This window comes from Mobula hypostoma, chromosome 15 (assembly GCF_963921235.1).
Source record: "Mobula hypostoma chromosome 15, sMobHyp1.1, whole genome shotgun sequence".
Lineage (NCBI taxonomy): Eukaryota > Metazoa > Chordata > Chondrichthyes > Myliobatiformes > Myliobatidae > Mobula > Mobula hypostoma.
This window is the reverse complement of record NC_086111.1, coordinates 14,624,730-14,644,907: the sequence shown is the minus strand read 5'-3', so window position 1 is coordinate 14,644,907 and position 20,178 is coordinate 14,624,730. Positions and strand designations below refer to the sequence as shown.

The following is a 20,178-nucleotide window of genomic DNA, read 5'->3' as shown; positions in this document are numbered from 1 at the left end:
ATAAACTCCCAGAGCCTGACAAGGTGTTCACTTGAAGCCTGTGGGAGGCTTGTGCATAAATTGCAGGGCTCTAGCAGAGATATTTAAAAATCCTTAGCCACAGGTGAGGTGCCAGAGGATTGCAGGATAGCTAATGCTGTTCTGTTGCTTAAGAAAGGCTCTCAGAATAAACCAGGAAAACATTGGCTAGTGAGCCTGACATCAGCAGGGGGAAAGTTATTGAAAGGTGTTCGAAGGGACTGGATATACGAGTATTTGGATAGACAGGGACTGATCAGGGATAGTCAGCATGGCTTTGTGCATGGTAGGTCATGTCTAAGTAATCTCATAAGAGTTTTTTGAAAAGGTTACCAGGAAAGTGATGAAGGCAAGGCAGTAGATGTTGTCTACAAGGAACTTAGCAAAGCCTTTGACAAGATCCCACGTGGGAGGTTGGTTAAGAACGTCCAGTCACTTGGCATTCAAGATTCAATAATAAATTGGATTAGACATTGGCTTTGCAGGAGAAACCAGAGAGTTATTGTAGATGGTTGCCTCCCTGACTGGAAGTCTGTAAGTACAACTGTGCCGCAGAGATTGATGCTGGGTGCATTGCTGTTTGCCATCTATATAAATGATCTGGATGATAATGTGGTAAACTGGATTAGCAAATTTGTGGATGACACCAAGACTGGGGGAGTAGTATACATCAAGGAAGACTGTGAAAGCTTGTAGTGGGATTTGGACCAGCTGGAAAAATGAGTTGAAAAATGGCAGATGGAATTTAATGCAGACATGTGTGAGGTGATGCACTTTGGGAGAATCAAGCAGAGTAAGTCTTACAGGGTGAGTGTTAGGGTACTGAGGAGTGTGGTAGAACAAAGGAATCAGGGAATACAAATCCATCATTCCTTGAAAGAGATATCACAGGTAGATATGGTTGTAAAGGAAGTTTCTGGCACATTGGCCTTCATAAATCAATGTATTAAGTACAGGAGTTGGGATGTTATGTTGAAGTGTATAAGATGTTGATAAGGCCTAACCTGGAATATTGAGTGCAGTTTTGGCCACCTACCTACAGGAAAAATGTAAATAAGATTGAAAATACGCAGAGAAAATGTACAAAGATATTGCCAGGACTTGAGTTTTAAGGAAGGATTGAATAGGTTCGGACTTTATTCCTTAGAATATAGAAGATTGAGGGGAGATTTGATAGAGGTATATAAAATTATGAGGGGCATAGATAGGGTAAATGCAAGCAGGCTTTTTCCACTGAGGTTGGGTGAGACTACAATTAGAGGTCATGGGTTAAGGGGGAAAGGTGAAATTTTAACAGGAACCTGAAGGGGAACTTTTTCCACTTAGAGTGTGGAACGAGCTGCCAGCATTAGTAGCAAATGAGGGTTCAATTTCAATACCTAAGAAAAATTTGTATAGGTACATGGATGATGGTGATATGGAAGGCTATGGCCCAGGTGTAGGTCAATGGGACTAGGCAAATTAATGGTTCAGCACAGACTAGATGGGCTGTAGGACCTGTTTCTGTGCTGTAGTGTTCTATGACTCTACGACCAATTAACCTACTTAATCCGTACCTCTTTGCACTGTGGGAGGAAACTGGAGCACCCGAAGGAAATCCACACGCACACAGGAAGAACGTATAAACTTTCCTACAGAGAACGCCAGAATTGAACACCGAACTCTGATGTCCCAAGCTGTTTACATTGTAAAAACATGCTGGTATTTATGCATATACACACATTTTATTCCATATTCGTATTTTAAACCCTCACTTTATTCTTCATATAATTCTTTATAATTAAGTGTTGAATGCAATTTCTTAACACATGTAAATGTAAATGATGAATAAAGTTTACCCTTCATAGACACCTCTCTCATCTCTCTTCCATTTTGCATATGTCTGCTCTCACCCCATCTACCACCTTGTCAACAGAACAGTTATCTTAATCCTTAGCTTTCACCCCATCAGCCTTCTCATCTGGCAAGTCATTCTCCATCATTTTAACCAACAGCAAATGGATCCCACCAGCAGTCACATCGTCTCCTCCCATCCCTTTCCGTTTTCCACAAGAACCACTTTTTCTGTGACTGCTGGTCCTCTCACCTCTCCAAATCTCCTGATACTTACCCTGCAACCGCAGGAGACGCAAGACTTATTCTTACACCTCCCTGCAAATCATTGTAATGGGTATGTATTTTATCATACACTCACTTAACAATATTTCCTATTTCTAGCTATTCTAATGTTTTATTATTTCAATGTTCTGATCCCTCTAATTAAAGCTAAATTGGAGTAACATAAATTAGTGTTTAAATATCAGATTATGCACTGAGATATATTAGCCTTTTCTTTCAAAATTGCTTACCACTTTCTCTTTTATAGTTGACGACTGTTCTGCTTTCATCAGTACAATTCCAAATTTTCACCATTCACCAAACTTCTGATTGCAGAAAAGTACAAGGATTTTACACTTGTTTCTCCTGTTTTGTATGTAAATGTCAGCACAATGCTTTCCTAGTATGGAAGATAGCTGGGATGGATGTCTCTTTCACTTATGCAATCAAGAGAAAGGAAGAATGAGATAGATACTTCCCTCTGAGAGCTTGCGTTGTCAGCGCTGGCCGACTTCAGCTAAATGCTGAATATTGCATTAATTAAAAAGTTTCAATAGAACCTTGAGATTTTTAAGATGAACTCAAGTGGTGCAGTGTGAATTTAAATTCTGTCTCAAAGCAGAATTTACTCTTTAAATTAATCTATTGTAGGCCTGCTGCTAACACACTTTAGAGAAAAATGGTCTTCAACCTGAAACAACAACTTTGCTTCTTCCTATAGCCACAGACTGACCTGCTGAATTTTTTTCAATATGTTTTTATTTTACTACACAAGAATATCAATACCGCATTGAAGCTGATTGGAAAAATAATCCAGCAATGTATCGGCAGAGGGATGGGAACTGGAATGATAGGGCTGAGGATGGGGCAGTTGGTATACATGTAGATGCAGTGTGTGGTGAGACTGTGAGGAAGGACAGACAGATGACAGGGCAAAATTGTAGTCATGGTGGGGGCAAAATCGAAAAGAGTGACGAAAACAGGACTGAGGGTGTTATATTTAAATACACACTGTATACAGAATGAGGTAGATGACCTTGTAGCACAGTGAAAGATTGAGAGTGTGAAAGACCCTGATGGGAGTTATATACAGGTCAGAATCAAGTTTAATATCACTGGCATATGTTGTGAAATATATTGTTTTGTGGCAGCAGTACTTTACAATGCACAACAATAAAAAATATATAATTTATAATATCTATACATTAATAGTGCAGAAAGAGCAAAAAAAATGGTGATGTAGTATACATAGATTCATTGTTCATTCAGAAATCTGATGACGGATTGTGGGGGGGCGGGGGGGGAGAGAAGCCACTCCTAAAACTGTTGAGTGTCTCTTTTCAGGGTCTTGTACCTCCTTCTTGATGGCAGCAATGACAAGAGGGTATGATGAGGGTTTTCAATGGCAGATGCTGCCTTTTTAAGACATTTCCTTTTGAATGTGTCCTCAATGCCGAGATGGCTAGTCCCCATGATGGAACTGGCTGAATTTGAAACTTTCTGCAGCTTTTTGCAATCCTGCACAGTGCCCTCTCCATACCAATCAGTGAAGCAACCAATTAGAATGCTTTCCAATGTACATCAGTATAAATTTGCGAGAGTCTTTGGTGACATACCAAGTTTCCTCAAACTCCTAATGAAATATAGCCACTGTTGTGCCTTCTTTGTAACTGTGTCAATATGTTGGGGGCAGGTTAGATCTTCAGAGATGTTGACACCCAGGAACTTGAAACCGCTCTCCCTTTCCACTGCTGAACCCTGGATGAGGACTGATGTGCATTCCCTTGACTTCTCCTTCCTGAAGTTCACAAACAATTCCCTGGTCTTACTGACGTTGAGTGCAAGGTTGTTCTTTTGACATCAACCAGCTGATCTATTTCACTCCTGTATATCTCTTCATCACCACCTGAAATTTTGCCAACAATAGTTGTGTCAAGGGCAAATTTATAGATGGCATTTGAGTTCTGCCTAACCACACAGTTGTGGGTGTAGAGACAGCAGTGGGTTAACAAGCATTCTTGAGGTGGGCCAGAGTTTTTGTCAGCAAGGAAGAGATGTTATATCCGATCAGCACTTACTGTGGTCTCCCAATGATGAAGTTAAGGATCCAAACAACAGTCAAGATGTGGGGTGCAAATTACAATGGGAAATAGAAAAGGCATGTAAAAAGGACAAAATTCCGATAGCCATGGGAGATTTCAATATGCAGATAGATTGGGAAAATCATGTTGGTGCTGCATCCCAAGAGAGGGAATTTGTAGAATGCCTGCAAAATTACTTTTTAGAGCAGCTTCTATTTGAGCCCACTAGGGAAAAGACAATTCTCGAATGGGGATTGTATGAAACAGATTTGATTAGAAAGCTTAAGGTAAAAGAAGCTTTAGGAGTCAGGGAACATAATATGATAGAGTTCGCTCTGCAGTTTTAGAGGGAGAAGCTGAAGTCAGATTTGTCAGTAAATCAGTGAAGTAAGGGAAATTACAAGGGCATGAGAGAGAAGCGTACTAAAGTTGACTGGAAGGAGACACTAGCAGGGACAACAGCAGAACACCAACGGCTGGAGATTCTGGGAGTATTCAGAAGGCACAGAATAGACACATCCCAAAGAATTAGTATTCTAATGGGAAGCTGAAGCAACCATGGCTGACAAGGAAAGTCAAAGACAGCATAAGAGCAAAGAGCGGGCATATAACAGAGCTAAAATTAGTGGGAAGTAAGAGGACTGGGAAGCTTTTAAAAAAGACAACTGAAAAAAAACCTAAGGAGAGAAAAGGTGAAGTGTTAAAGTAAACTAGCCAGTTATATCAAAGATATTATTACATTAGAGGCTTTTAAGAGATGCTTAGATAGGCACATGGATGTAAGGTGGATATGGACATAGTGTAGGTAGGAGGGATTAGAGTTTGGGTGTTTTTGATTCGCTTTTTTGCTGGTTCACCACAACACTGTGTTATACTGTTCTAGTTCTAAAGATACTACGAACCCAGTGCAGGTCAATTGGAATAGGTAGTTGGAATGGTTCTGTATGGTCAACATGGGCCAAAGGGCCTATTTCTGTGCTATACTTTTCCATGGCTCTTCTATGACACCAAGAGTTTTTTTTTACAAGTTTTTTTTCCCCAGATATATGAAGTTAAGAAGAGGCAAGAGTGGATATCGGACCACTGTAAAGTAATGCTGGAGAGGTAGTAATGGAGAACAAAATAATGACATACGAACTTAATAAATATCTTGCATCAGACTTCGCTGTGGAAGACACTAGCAGTATGCCAGAAATTCAGGAGTGTCAGGCGCCAGAAGTGAATGCAGCTGCTATTACTTAGGAGAAGGTGCTTAGGAACCTGAAAGGACTGAACCAGATGGGGTACACCACAGGTTTCTGAAAGAGATAGCTGGATTATTGAGGCATTGGTAATGGTGCTTCAAGAATCACTAGATTCTGGAATGGTTCCAGAGGACTGGAAAATTGCAAATGTTACCCCAATCTTTAAGCATGGAGGGAGGCTGAAGAAAGGAAATTATAGTCTGACTTCAGTGGTTGAGAAGAACTTGGAGTCCATTATTAAGGATAAGGTTTTGGGGTACTGGAAACAAATGATACAGTAGGCCGAAGTCAGCATGGTATCCTTCAAGAAAAATCTTGCCTGACAAACCTGTTGAAATTCTTTGTGAAAATAACAGACAGGATAGACAAAGGAGAGTCAGTGGATATTGTTTACTTGATTTTCAGAAGGCCTTTGACATGGGGCAAAACGTGACGCTGCTTAACAAGATACAAGCCCATGGTATTACAAGAAAGATACTAGCATGGATAAAAGATTGTCAGTCTGGTAGGAGGCAGAGTGGGAAAAAAAAGAGATCTTTTCTGGTTGGCTGCCAGCAAGGGCCAGTGTTGGAACCAATTCTTTTTACATTATATGTCAATGATTTAGATGATAGAATTGATGGCTTTACGGCCAAGCTTGCGGATGATACAAAAATAGGCAGAGGGGCAGGTATTATTGAGGAAGCATGGAGTCTGCAGAAGGACAGACAGATTAGGAGAATGGGCAAAGATGTGTAGGGAAGATAGAGCAGATTGTGTAGGGAAGTGTATGATCTTGCACTTTGGTAGAAAGAATAAACAAGGAGAAAATTAAAAAATCTGAGGCGCAAAGGGGACTTGGGAGTCCTTGTGCAGGGGTTCCCAGCCTGGGGTCCATAGACCCCTTGCTTAATGGTATTGGTCCATGGCATAAAAAAGGTTGGAAATCCCTGCCCTAAAGGTAAACTTGCAGGGCAAGTGGGTGGAAAGGATGGGAAATGCAATGTTAGCATTCATTTTGAGGGGACTAAAATATAAAAGTAAGGATGTAATGCAGAAGCTTTATACAGCATTGGTCAGAGTGTACTTGGTAGTATTGTGAGCAGTTCTGGGCCCTTTATCTAAGAAAAGACATACTGGCATTGGAGAGGATCCACAGGAGATTCACAAGAATAATTCTGGGAATGAAAGGATTAACATATCAGCAACGTTTGTTGGCTCTGGGCCTGTATTTGCTGGGGTTTAAAAGAACGAGGGGGGGATCTCATTGAAATATATCAAAGACTGAAAGACCTAGATAGAGTGGATGCAGAAAGGATGTTTCCTACAGTCAAAATAGAGGGGCACCCATTTAGAACAGAGAAGAGGAGGAATTTCTTTAGTCAGAGGGTGGTGAATCTGTGGAATTCATTGCCACAGACAGCTGTGGAGGCAAGTCATTGGATATATTTAGAGTGGAGGTTGATAGGTTCTTGATTAATCAGGGAATCAAAGGTTAGCAAGAGGAGGCTAGTGAATGGGGTTGAGAAGGATAAAGTCAGCCGAGAAGGAATGGCGGAGCAGACTTGATGGGCTGAATGGCCTAACTTTGCTCTTTTACCTTATGGTCTCCTCCTCCTCCTCCCCTACTATCCAGGGAGTTAATAAATTCTTTTAGGTAAGGCAGAGATTCACATGCCCCTCCTCCTACCCTGCCTAGAATATTCAGTGCTCTTGATGCGGCCTCCTCTACATCAGCAAGACCAAGTGTAGCTTACACTTATGACGAACACATGTACATTGGCTGCAAAAGTCATCTTGAACTCCAAGTTGCATGTCATTTCAACTCCCTTTCCCACTTCAACTCTGACCTATCAGTCCTCAGCTATCTCCACTGCCACAGAAACACCAGATGCACACTACAGGAGCAGCAGCTTATTTCCACCTGGGAGTCTATAACCCAATGGGAAGAACATTGATTTCTCCAATTTCAGGTAACCAGATTCTCTATGTTCCTAGTTCTCTCGCTCTGATCCACCCGGGTTCTTTCACCTCCCCCACTCCACTTTTTCCAAATCCTCCACAAGGTCTCCATCAGCCAGTTCAGTTCTGTTCCTCTCCTCCAACTGACTCCATCTGCCCATTATCCCTCCCTTGCCTGGATCCAGTTATTATCTTCCTTCCTTACCAGGTTCCAAACTCAGCAGCCTCTTGTCTCCACATCTTTTCCCACCTTCTCTCTACCTCTCCTCCACCCCTACCTGACCCCATCTGCTCCATTTTCTCTCTCAAAGTCTGTCTCCATCAGTCAGTCCCCTGGCTCCATTTGTCCATCATCTGCCACTTCAACTGGTCCTAACTATCAACCGACAACTCTCATCTCACCTCACCCCTTCCTCTCATTTCTTTATACTGGTGATCACTCCACTACACTCTGGGTCCCAATGCAGAAGCATCAACCGTTCCTCTGCCTCCATAGAGTTGTCTGACCTGTGCAGTACATCAGCTTATTTTTTTGTTTCAAGTAACAATTTTACTTTTGTTTCCTGAAATCACCCAGTTTCCTACACCTTCTATGCTTGAAGCCACATCCAACCTCCTCAACCCAATCTAACTTCCACCTCCACCCAAATGGAATTCACCCTTCAACTTCTCAGTCTTACATCCAGAAGCTACTACCTACCCATCCACATTGTGCATTTCCACTCTGGGATTTCCGATCTCATCGGGCACTCCTAAGCCTTACAGAAATATGGAAAGTAACACTCACATTTATAAGCAACATACATCAAAGTTGCTGGTGAACGCAGCAGGCCAAGCAGCATTTTAATTCCACATTTTAATTCCACATTCCATTCCCATTCTGACATGTCTGTCCACGGCCTCCTCTACTGTGGAGATGAAGCCACACTCAGGTTGGAGGAACAACACTTTATATTCCGTCTGGGTAGCCTCCAACCTGGTGGCATGAACATCGACTTCTCTAACTTCCGCTAAGGCCCCACCTCCCCCTCGTACCCCATCTGTTACTCATTTTTATGCACACATTCTTTCTCTCACTCTCCTTTTTCTCCCTCTGTATATACTTCTTGCCCATCCTCTGGGTCACCCCCTCTTTTGTCTTTCTTCCCAGACCTCCTGTCTCATGATCCTCTCGTATCCCCTTTTGCCTATCACCTGTCCAGCTCTCGGCTCTATCCCTCCCCCTCCTGTCTTCTCCTATCATTTTGCATCTCCCCCTCCCCCTCCAACTTTCAAATCCCTTACTCACTCTTCCTTCAGTTAGTCCTGACGAAGGGTCTCGGCCTGAAACGTCGACTGCACCTCTTTCTATAGATGCTGCCTGGCCTGCTGCGTTCACCAGCAACTTTGATGTATGTTGCTTGAATTTCCAGCATCTGCAGAATTCCTGTTGCTCACATTTATAACTTGTCTTTAATAGGAAAAAACAGAAAGTACAAGACAGGAACAAGCCCTTCAGCCCACAATGTCTGACCCAACTACATAGCAAGTCATCCCAGGGTACCCCCAGGAACTTCAGGCAAAATATGAGAGTCACAAGAGAAGATTTTTGAACAGATGACCAAGGGTTTGGGAAAAAAAAAGGTTGGCCATAAATAACAGAAGGATACAAAGGTAAGATTCTTAGAAAAGGAATTCCAAAGCTTTGTTCCTAGATTGCAGGTAATTGAGTAGTATGCAGGTCCAAGTGAATTAGGGATGCTAACAAGAAAAAATTAGAATGAAATTGAAATAAAGGGAACACAGGGTTATAGAAAGAGTTAAAATGTGAGGAAGATATTGCATCCAACATTCTGCAGGAGTTGCCTTAGTTACCACTACGAACACATAATAAAAAGGGTATAATAAGTTCATCTTTTTAAACAAAATTACCATCTAGGTTTGTACTTTAAACTTTAATAAATGTCAACTTGAAAAGCACAGATAAATCAAGCTAAGGGATTGACTGGAATCTCACTGGAAAAGATCTGCACCGTCAGGGCTTTGTAATGTGAGCTGGATCATCCAGTTGCACTGTCAAGCTATTATTAGTGAATGCGGACTCATAAAGTCCGAGGCAGGCACACAGAAAAGTCAAGCAGTTTACACACTCTGTAAGGTGTTCACAGGATACATTAGCTTCCTTATACATACATCCTGACACCTTATGTTCTTCTATCATATAGACTAAAATCTGAATACTGAGAAACAGACATAGATCAGAGAACGTTAGCTTAACATCCATAGAGCATAGATATACTACATGTTACATTCAGAACAAATGTTCATATTGTTTAAAGGATTCTTTAATATGCTGAACTATACATTTACAGTACCCCCTAGAAATGACTCAAAGGTATGAACAGCCTTTGAGCTCATGCCCAAGTGTAATGGGCAAATCTAACCAACAGCTACCACCTGCAAGTTCAAACAGTCCTAATCTTGTCCTCTTCAAATCTGTTGTTCACACACAGGGTGCTCTCCAGCTCAGTCACAACAAGCCATTTGGTCTTTTAAATTTTACTACTTGAGTTCAATTCTGCCACCATTTGAGGCTGTTTTAAACAAATACCAGAGTCCTTTTGCAGGTACCACTACAGCTAGTCTAGACAGGGAACTTGAATTGTTTTGCTATAATACAATTTCATTGAGTTTCAATGAAATAAAGTACAGAAGCATTAGTCGATGTCTCACATCAACTAAGACACTAATTTCTTTTGGGATCAATGAAATCTCTATCTATCTACATGAAACTAGGTGAACATAGTGCACAATGGAGTGCATCTAAATACAAACTAAACTCCAAAACTGATCACGCACTTGATCCCCAAAATAATGTACAGCAGTGATTCCCAACAGGGGCGGTTGTGTGTCCTAAGGGGGCACCAGGGGAAATAGAAGTTGGGGGGGGGGCATTCAAGATTCTTGGGGGGAGGGGGCAGTAAGCAGCACACTAACTCGAGGCATGAGACCCGACCAACTGTGCCAACTCGCTGCCATTGTCAACATCCGACAGGTACTCCCAGTTTGTGTTAATTCTTAATTTTAATTTAACCCCATTAATGATGGATAAACCTCGATCTCAGAGTCTGAACGCAGTGAAGCTTTGAATTCTAATCCTGTTGAGAAACAGAAGCTACAGAAAATGTGTTAATACTATGTTAAATACATGGAGTACGGTTTTATTCTGTTCCCGTCAGATAAGTGACACCCTATGTGTCTTACCTGTAATACTGTACCATTAAATAAAGACATGAAACCACCAAGATTGCAGAACACTTCCATAAGACACCCTCAAAAGGCTACTTATGGTAATACTCAGTTCCAGTATATGAAAGAAACATTTGAAAAGTGTTACACAATCGATTCGTTTGTCAAGAAAGCTAAATTGGCCTTGATAGATCCAGCACATAATTCTCTGCAACTTCCAACATCCCCTACAGGATCCCACCACCAAGCTCATCTTTCCCTCCCCCCCACCCCCACTTCCTGCAGGGATCACTCCCTACACTATTCCCTTGTCCATTCATCCCTCTCCACTGATCTCCCTCCTGGAACTTATCCCTGCAAGTGGAACAAGTGCTACACCTGCCCCTACACCTCCTACCTCACTACCATTTGGGCCCGAAACAGTCCTTCCAGGTGAGGTGATTCACTTGCGAGTCTGTTGGAGTCATATAGTGTGTCTGGTGCTCCTGGTGTGGCCTCTTGTGTATTGGTGAGACCCGACGTAGACTGGGAGACTGCTCAGCCGAGCATCTATACTCTGTCCGCCAGTAGAAGCAGGATCTCCCAATGGCCGGCCATTTCAATTCCACTTCCTATTCCCATTCTGATTTGTCCATCCATGGCTTCCTATACTGTCACGATGAGGCCACAATCAAGTTGGAGGAACAACACCTTATATTCTGTCTGGATAGCCTTCAGATGTTGAAATGAACATCAATTTCTCAAACTTCCAGTAATGCCCTGCACCCCACCCCCTTCACCACTCCCCATTCCCCCTTTTCTCTCTCACTTTAACTCCTTGCCTGCCCATTGCCTCCCACTGGTGCTCGTTCCTCCCCCCTTTTCTTTCTTCCATGGCCTTCTGTCCTCTCTTATTAGATTCCCCCTTCTCCAGCCCTGTATCTCTTTCACCAATCCACTTCCTAGCTCTTTACTTCAGCCCTCCCCCTCCGGTTTCACCTATCACCTTGTGTTTCTCTCTCCCCTCTACCCACCTTTTAAATCTACTCATCTTTTTTTCTCCAGTCCTGCTGAAGGGTCTCAGCCCGAAACGTCGACTGTACTCTTTTCCATAGATGCTGTCTGACCTGCTGAGTTCCTCCAGCATTTTGTGTGTGTTGCTTGGATTTCCAGCATCTGCAGATTTTCTCGTTTGTTGATAGTAGTCTCACTGCTCCTTATCACATTTCCAAAATGACAGCAAAGTGTGGAAAACCTCATACAACTGGCGAAAGATTAATAATGCCTGCTGTATCAGAAGTGCTCACCAGTGTCCTCATAGTAGATACCAGTATTTTAAAATCAATTCCTCTGAGTAATAACTCTGTAGCTCGTCATATTGACGAAATGAGTAAAGATATTGAATATCAACTATGCACAGAGATACAAAAAGCAGAATTTGGGATACAACTGGATGAGTCAACTGTGCGAGACAGGCATTGCTAATGGCATGTGTACAGTTAATCAAAAATGGAAAAGCTTATGAAGAGATTTTCTTTTGTTAAAAAGTTTAAAACAAATATCAACAGTGAATCCATCTACGACAATCTCAAAATGAATACTGATGATAAAAGTATTCCAATTAGGAACATGATTTCTTGTGCAACAGATGAAGCACCATATATGACAGGTTGCCATGCCGGTTTAGTGCCACTTATGAAAAAAGTCTGTTTGCAATCCATTGTGTAATTCATTGTTAACATCTCGCAGACAAAAACCTCAGCCAGCAACATTTTTCAAGCATGATTTTTGTAGTATCTGCTATCAACAAAATTAAAGCTCATCCATTAAATAGCAGAATATTTCCTCAGTTATGCCAAGATAATGCTGAAGAGATTGCATGCTTGCTTCTTCACATCAAAGTGTGTTGGCTGTCAAAAGGCTGCTGCTTAAAATGTTTCTTTGATCTTTATGACATTGTGGTTGAATTTTTGCTCAAAGTTGACAAGAGTTTGGAAAACAAGATTGAACTTCTACATGGAGATGTGGCCTTGCCTAGCTGATCTGTATGACAAAATGAACATTCTAAATATGAAATTACAGGGTGAAAATTTCTATTTAATCCAGGGAAAAAGTGCAGGATCTACTTTCAATCAGAAAATTGGAAATATACAAGCAAAACATTGGGATAATAATGTTCTCAGTTTCGCTGCATGAAAAGTATGGCACTCGCTTTCACAGACGGTGATTCGCAAGAGTTGCAGTCACTGAAGAACGATTTTCAGAATCAATTCACGGATTGAAATGATCTGGAAATTCCAGACTGGTTAATTAACCCATCCCTTTGCAAGGTGAAAGAACAAGAAGAGAGCTTGCAAGAAGAAATTATCAAAATTCAGAATGATGATGAAGCAAAGATGCCTTTCAAAACTGTCGGCTTTTGTGGTATGTAGCTACACGGTCATACAAAGTTTCCTGGTCTTTGGAGAAGAGCCAAACTGCTCTTCATTGTATTTCCATCCTCCTACCTTGTTGAGAGAGACTCAGTGCAGTGAACCACATACTCACAAAGAACGGAAACAGCTTGAACATTGTTACGCATGGGGACTTAAGGTTTTAGCTATCACAACTTGAACCAACTCTTGCTGAAGACCAACAAGCTCAAGGATCACATTGATATCGAAGCTGTTGCAGAGCACACAGGTACTGTGTAAGCTAGGTTTAGAGACAAATAAAAATTTAAAGCAGAATCATTTTTCTCATGTTAGCATATGGTAGACATGTTTTTACAGTATGGGGGGTGTCAGAAAGTATATTGTGCTTAAGAGGGGCATTGGCAAGTATGAAAGCACTTTGGGGGGGGTGTTAGGCTAAAACAGGTTGGGAAACACTGATGTACAGGGTCAATATTGGAGAGTCTCAACAGAATTAGCCATCGAACAAAGCACAAGTTTGCGAGCTAACATGAATCTTTAGGCCATCTTCAACAGTCAGAAACTGGAAAGTGCAGCCAGAAATTGGACATCACACATCTACACACCTCAGTAGCCAAGTCTATTGAAACAGTGTGCAGAAGCACTTTATCAAACATTGTGTACCTGGATGTAGCAGACAACTGAGTATTCTCAGAGGAAGGGAATACGTGGTGGAGGTAGTTGCTGAGGAATCTGTCATTCACAAATCCTGCCAAAAATAAAATTATTAAATCAGATACATTCTCTTGAATTATGATACCTAATAATATTCATTTCTGTTGTGTTACTTAAATGCACTTTTTGTATAAAAAAAAGTACTTTTCCATTCCATTCTAAATCAGCTTCTTGTCATTTCAACCTCTCATTCTCAATTCCCTAAATGTAGTATTTTCGATGTATCTACTTTATTGTTCCCAATCAGAAGTGGATAGTATGATAAATGCTGAGTACTAACCAATAACTCATTACGTACCCAAATCCTTAAGAGCTATTTAATTATAGACAGACTAAGGTAAGCTGCTCGTTCTGATGTACGCTTTTTAACTTCATTCATTGACAATGATCAGAATTAAGTTCTTGATCATTCTCTGGCACGAGGGACATCGATGTCAATATACCATCATCTTCAATATCCCTCAAGGTTAGATAAAATAGGAACAGTTTGCAAATTAAAGTGTTTTCCCATTAGCCCATGTGACTCAGGAACACAGTATGTAATGATTTCACCCAAGAACAAAGCAATAAATCTAGCCACAGAAAGCAAGTTTCACCAATGCCTCTAATTCTCCAGGAGGTTGTCAACCCTAATCAATTTTTATGATGCACTATAGAAAGCACAATGGCATGCTAAGGCAACTGCTCTACATGTGACCGCAAGAAACTGCAGAGAGTTGTGGATACAGCACTGGAAACTAACCTCCCCTCTATGGACACAATATCCATGGTTGGCCCCAACCAACGAAGGGGCTCATGTGAACACCAGCACATTGCCAGCTCTCATTTTTGCAGCAGTGCAGTGCAGGATGGCCTCAGCACATGTAACAAAGTGGGAGAGCTGACACTCATCTCTCTACAACCATCCATACATCCAGCTAATGGTTCTCTTTTCTCATTTATTCATCTTCTGAGAATGTAGGAGTCACTATCAAATCCAGAATTTACTAAACATCCCAACCTATACTTGAAAAAGTGATGGTGAGCCAACACCTTGAACCTATGAGATACTCCCATAGTGTTGGAAGAGTTCCAGAATGAGGCCTGACAGTGAAGGATGAGCATTATATTTCTATATTTGGGCGCCACGGTAGCAGAGCGGTTAGTGCGATGCTATTACAGCTCAGGTCGTGCTGGAGTTGAGAGTTCAATTCCGGCGCCATTCTGTGAGGAGTCTCTGTACATCCTCCTCATGGAATGCATGGGTATTCTCTGGATTCTCGGGTTTCCTCCCAGTCCAAAAGACATATTGGGCAGGTGAATTGGTCATTGTAAATTGCCCCATAATTATGTTCCGGTTAATAGGTTCGTTAGGGGTTGCTGGAGCAGCATGCCTTGAATGACCAGAAAGGCCTACTCCGTGCTGTTTCACTAAATAAATAAATTTCCAAATCAGAATTGCGTGCAACATGCAGTCGAACCAGGAGATGATGTTCCATGCCTCTGATGCCCTTGATGGTATATCTGACTGGTTTGGGAAGTGTGTTGAAATCGCCCTGGGAGAATAACAGCAATGATATACCCTGCAGCCATTGTGTACTCATGGTGGGGAGGGGGTTGCTAATCAAGCCAAAAATTCTGCCTGAACAGTATCAAGTTTCTTGAGATCTGGTACAATGAGGCCAAACACGAGGCTTCTCTACTACCATGATGAGGCCAAACTCAAAGAGCAACACCTCGATTTCTGTCTGTGTGGCCTCCATCCTGATGGTATGAGCATCAATTTCTTTAACTTCTGATAATTACGTCCCCTTCTTCTCTTCTTCCATTCCACATTCTGGTTACCCTCTCAATCGTTCTCCTTTCCTCCCCTGCCTATTACCTCCCTCCGGTGCCCCTCCTCCTTCCCTTTCTCGTATGATCCACTCTCCTCTCCTATCAGATTCTTTCTTATTCAGCCCATAACCTTTTCCACCCATCACCTCTCAGCTCAATATGTCATGCCTCTCTCAACTCACCCACCTTCCCCCTCACCTATCACCTGCCACCTTGTACTCCTTCCCCTCCCACCTTCTTATTCTGGCTTCTTCCCCCTTCTTTTCCGGTCTTGATGAGGGGCTCAGCCTAATACATCAGCTGTTTATTGACCTCGTTGATGCTGCCTGACTTATTGAGCTCCCCTAGCACTTGTGTGTGTTACTCAAGCTTCTCAGCACCTGCAGAATCTCATGTTTGAGGGTTAGCAATGTGGACTCAGCTGGACAAGTGGGGAGAGCTCTCCTCATTTTCTTGAATTGTGTTGATAAAAAGATTTTAGGGTGCAGGAGGTGACTCACCCTAGCCACAGTATTTGGGTGACGGGGTGAAAGGTTGCACTCAGCCTTGCACCAAATCCACAAACCTCTCTTCCCAATCTGTCCACACTTCTGCTTGAATAACTAATATTTTGACCCCACTCCCTTTATTGAAAACAATTGCAAGCACTAATTCTGTGTTGCTATGTTTCCCAGCACAAGCTTGAATTTGATATGGATGAGATGTGGGATGTGATGAAATGAGATATTTGATATAGACCTGTGAGTGAGAATGCACAAAGCATGGTTAGTATGTTTGCAGATAATAGGTAGTGTTATGGTTATAGTGAGTTACAGAGGGATCTTGATCAGCTGGTAAGTGGGCTGAGAAATGGCAAATGGAGTTTAATTTATAATGAATAGTAGGCCCCTGAGAAATGGTGTAGAACAGGCGGACCAGGGAATACAAGTACATGGATTCCTGAAAATGGCATTGGAGATTGATGAATATGGGTTTGGTACGATGTGAAGGACACCGAGTACAGAAGCTGGGAAGTTATGTTGCAGTTCTACAAGACATTGGTCGGACTGCATTTGGAATACTGTGTTCTGTTTTGGTAACTCTTATAGGAAAGGTGGCCCGGTGCCAAGCTGTATCGGCCCTAGTGCCCTTCCCTTGGACAACCTCAGTGGCATGGAGAGGGGAGACTTGCAGCATGGGCAACTGCTGGTCTTCCATACAACCTTGCCCAGGCCAGCACCCTGGAAACCTTCCAAGGTGCAATTCCATGGTCTCACAAGACTAACGGATGCCTATTTATAGGAAAGGTGCCATTAAATGGAAAGAGTGTGGAGGAGATTTACAAGGATGTTGACAAGACTGTGGGACTGAATTATGGAGGCAGGTTGAGTAGGTTGGGACTTTTAGAGAGGTGGTCCTACAAAGGGCATAGGTAGGGTAAATGTGCATATCGTTTTCCTGGCATGAGGGAATTAAGAACTAAAGGACAAATAGAAGCATAGAAAACATACAGCACAATACAGGCCCTTCGGCCCACAAAGCTGTGCCGAACATGTCCTTACCTTAGAACTACCTAGGCTTTACCCATAGCCCTCTAATTTTCTAAGTTCCATGTAGCCATCCAGGAGTCTGTTAAAAGACTCCATCATTTCCACCTCCACCACTGCTGTCGGCAGCCCATCCCACACACTCACCATTCTCTGCGTCAAAAACTTACCCCTGACATCTCCTCTGTACCTGCTTCCAAGCACCTTAAAACTATGCCCTCTCGTGCTAGCCATTTCAGCCCTGGGGAAAAGCCTCTGACTATCCACACAATCAATGCCTCTCATCATCTTGTACACTTCTATCAGATCACCTCTCATCCTCCGTCGCTCCAAGGAGAAAAGGCCGCGTTCACTCAACCTATTCTCATAAGGCACACTCCCCAATCCAGGCAACATCCTTGTAAATCTCCTCTGCACCCTTTCTCTGGTTTTCACATCCTTCCTGTAGTGAGGCAACCAGAATTGAGCACAAAACACCAAGTGAGGTCTGACCAGGGTCCTATATTGCTGCAACATTACCTCTCGGCTCTTAAACTCAATCCCACGATTGATGAAGGCCAATGCACTGTATGCTTTCTTAACCAAGGCGTCAACCTACGTAGCAGCTTTGAGTGTCCCTTGGACCCGGACCCCAAGATCCCTCTGATCCTCCACACTGCCAAGAGTCTTACCATTTATACTATATTCTGCCATCATATTCAACCTACCAAAATGAACCACCTCACACTTATCTGGATTGAACTCCATCTGTCACTTCTCAGCCCAGTTTTGCATCCTATCAATGTCCCGTTGTAATGTTTAAGGTGAGAGGGGAAGAGTTTAGTAGGAACCTTTGGGGGTAACTTTTTCCACCAAGAGAGTGGTCAGTAACATGGGCTGAAAGGCCTGTTTCTGGGCTACATGCCTTTTTGCAATTTAAAAGCTCTCAAAATCACAAAAAACTCCTAGTAACAAAAAGCATGATAACTAAAAGAGGAAGAAATCTATCTGAATTTGAACAAGGACATCAGAACACCAAAATGTGCTGACTGCCCATGGAAAATGCATTGAACACCTTACTGCAGGGCTATTAACTGAGTGGAATCATGGGTAAATGAGACAAGGACAGAGTTCCCGTTCTTGTAACAGCCTCAGCATTATACTCAAATTACAGAAACCAACCGTGGACACTGTCCTCTGGTAATATCCAGATCAATGATTCAGGAAACTTGCAGCCATATCATACCACAAAAATACACCAGCACTTTAGCTGCTAAAGTTTAGCAGGTCTTGCATGACTTACATCTCAATTCCTGACTTAAGCTTCTTGGAAACTGACACATCCAAAGGGAGGAGAGCCAGGCACAGACCAGCACAGGCGTTAAGGAATATCAAAATCATCCCAAGCTTCAAACACTCCGAATCTCGCTTTCAGCACCCTCTATCTATTCCATATGCTGCGGCTTCCTAGCTAATAGTTACAGTAACTAATTATGGCTCGGCATACTTCTTCTGCAGATGACTATGTATTTCACATTCAAGACTTTTGACATTAATGTTTGATACTGAATAAGTCATTGCAATCAATTTAGAATAGGATTTTTCTCTGCAAATAAATTGCTGTTTCAGACTGGAAATAACAGGGATTTTTAAACCACCTGCAACGCAGTGGGATATCCAACGATTTTCTCGATCAGCATACTTCCAACCAAGATATTCTTAACGTGGAAATATTCACCCAGCTAAAGCTTCAAAAGGGTCCCCTTCTACTCAACAGCATTGAAATTCACCAACACTTGTCTGGTGCTACCTAAATTTCAATCTTTTACTAAAATGGAAAGAGAATTTCCCATCCTATTTGAGTACCAGACAGTCAAAACCTTGTCCCATTAAGGAAAATATTTTACACAAAACACCAATGCACACTCCAACACTGTATGGACCCAAACATACCCGTGACCTTCGACTTTTCATTGTCAGTGGGCAGTCGATAACTCTTCCGCGAGTACGCTGCACTGGTTCCTCCTTTCGATGTCATTGTCCGCATAGACGACTCTAGATTGAACAAATGGAGCATGAGGGGCAACTACAATTATTGTACTGTGATGGGTGGGCGCAGTTCCGGAAGACAAGTTCCACTGAGCAATGAACAATAAAACGGGAGAAAGTGTGTAAGAGGGAAGGGGTGGTGTGGGAGGGGGAGGTGAAGGGGGTGGTGTGGGAGGGGGGGTTGAAGGGGGTGGTGTGGGAGGGGGGGTTGAAGGGGGTGGTGTGGGAGGGGGGGTTGAAGGGGGTGGTGTGGGAGGGGGGTTGGAGGGGGTGGTGTGGGAGGGGGGAGTTGGAGGGGGGTGTGGGAGGGGGGAGTTGGAGGGGGGGTGTGAGGGGGTGAGAGGGGTGTGGTGGTGGTTGGTGGTGGGGGGGTTGGTGGTGAGTGGGGCGTGAGGTGTGAGGGGGTTGAGAAGGGGGGTGTTGAGAAGGGGGTGTTGAGAAGAGGGGTGGTGAGGAGGAGACAACTGAGGAGGGGAAGAGTGAGTGGAGGTGGTTGTAGGAAGTTGTAGGAGAGTGGATGGGAGGGGGTAGTAGGGTGTGGGTGGAAGGAAATGGGGTGGGAGGGGGTTTGGTACCGTTCAGGGGAGATCTCGACACCCGCACACTCCTTGTTCATGTATCGGCCCCCACATCTGCCCCACCAAGCGCCCAGCTGCGGCCCCAACCGTGGGTCCCACTCTCTTTCTGCCTGTGTCCTAGTCTCCTTACCCGCCTCGCCGGACGGCCCACCAGTCCCGATCCCGCACCCGCTCGTCTCCCAGGTAACGTCCCACCCGCTCGACTCAAGGCGCCGGCTGCACCGCCATGATGCCGTACGGTGGCCGCCTCGGCCGTCAATTCAAAACGCGATCAGCCACCGCGCGCGCACTGCTGTAGTCGTGAGCGCGCAGCTTCTGGTAGCCGCGCTCCCGCTTCTCAGCATCCAAGTATAACTGATTCTAATGCCAGAAGCGAGCTGATAGGGTTGTTAAGAATGTGTTTAGTGCGCTGCTCTTCATTAATGGGGTTACTGAGTTCAAGAGCCGTAAGTTCATGTTGCACACATAAAGATTGCTGGTGAACGCAGCAGGCCAGGCAGCATCTATAGGAAGAG

The 20,178-nt window shown here is 43.2% G+C and overlaps 1 protein-coding gene across 3 annotated transcripts in view; it reads right to left on the bottom strand.

The window, feature by feature from the left end:
- The window catches only part of LOC134356709 (E3 ubiquitin-protein ligase RNF123), a 435,173-nt gene extending 415,258 nt beyond the window's left edge, over nt 1–19,915 (bottom strand). Inside the window, exons 1-3 of one of the 3 annotated variants that reach the window (XM_063067762.1) lie at nt 19,794–19,915; nt 18,990–19,091; nt 13,666–13,750 (exon numbers count right to left, since the gene is read on the bottom strand). In XM_063067762.1, coding sequence (XP_062923832.1) covers nt 13,666–13,750; nt 18,990–19,083 — 179 coding nt within the window. In that variant the 5' untranslated portion in view covers nt 19,084–19,091; nt 19,794–19,915. The other 2 variants (XM_063067763.1, XM_063067761.1) reach the window with 2 other exon arrangements.
- Nucleotides 19,916–20,178: the final 263 nt, after the last annotated feature.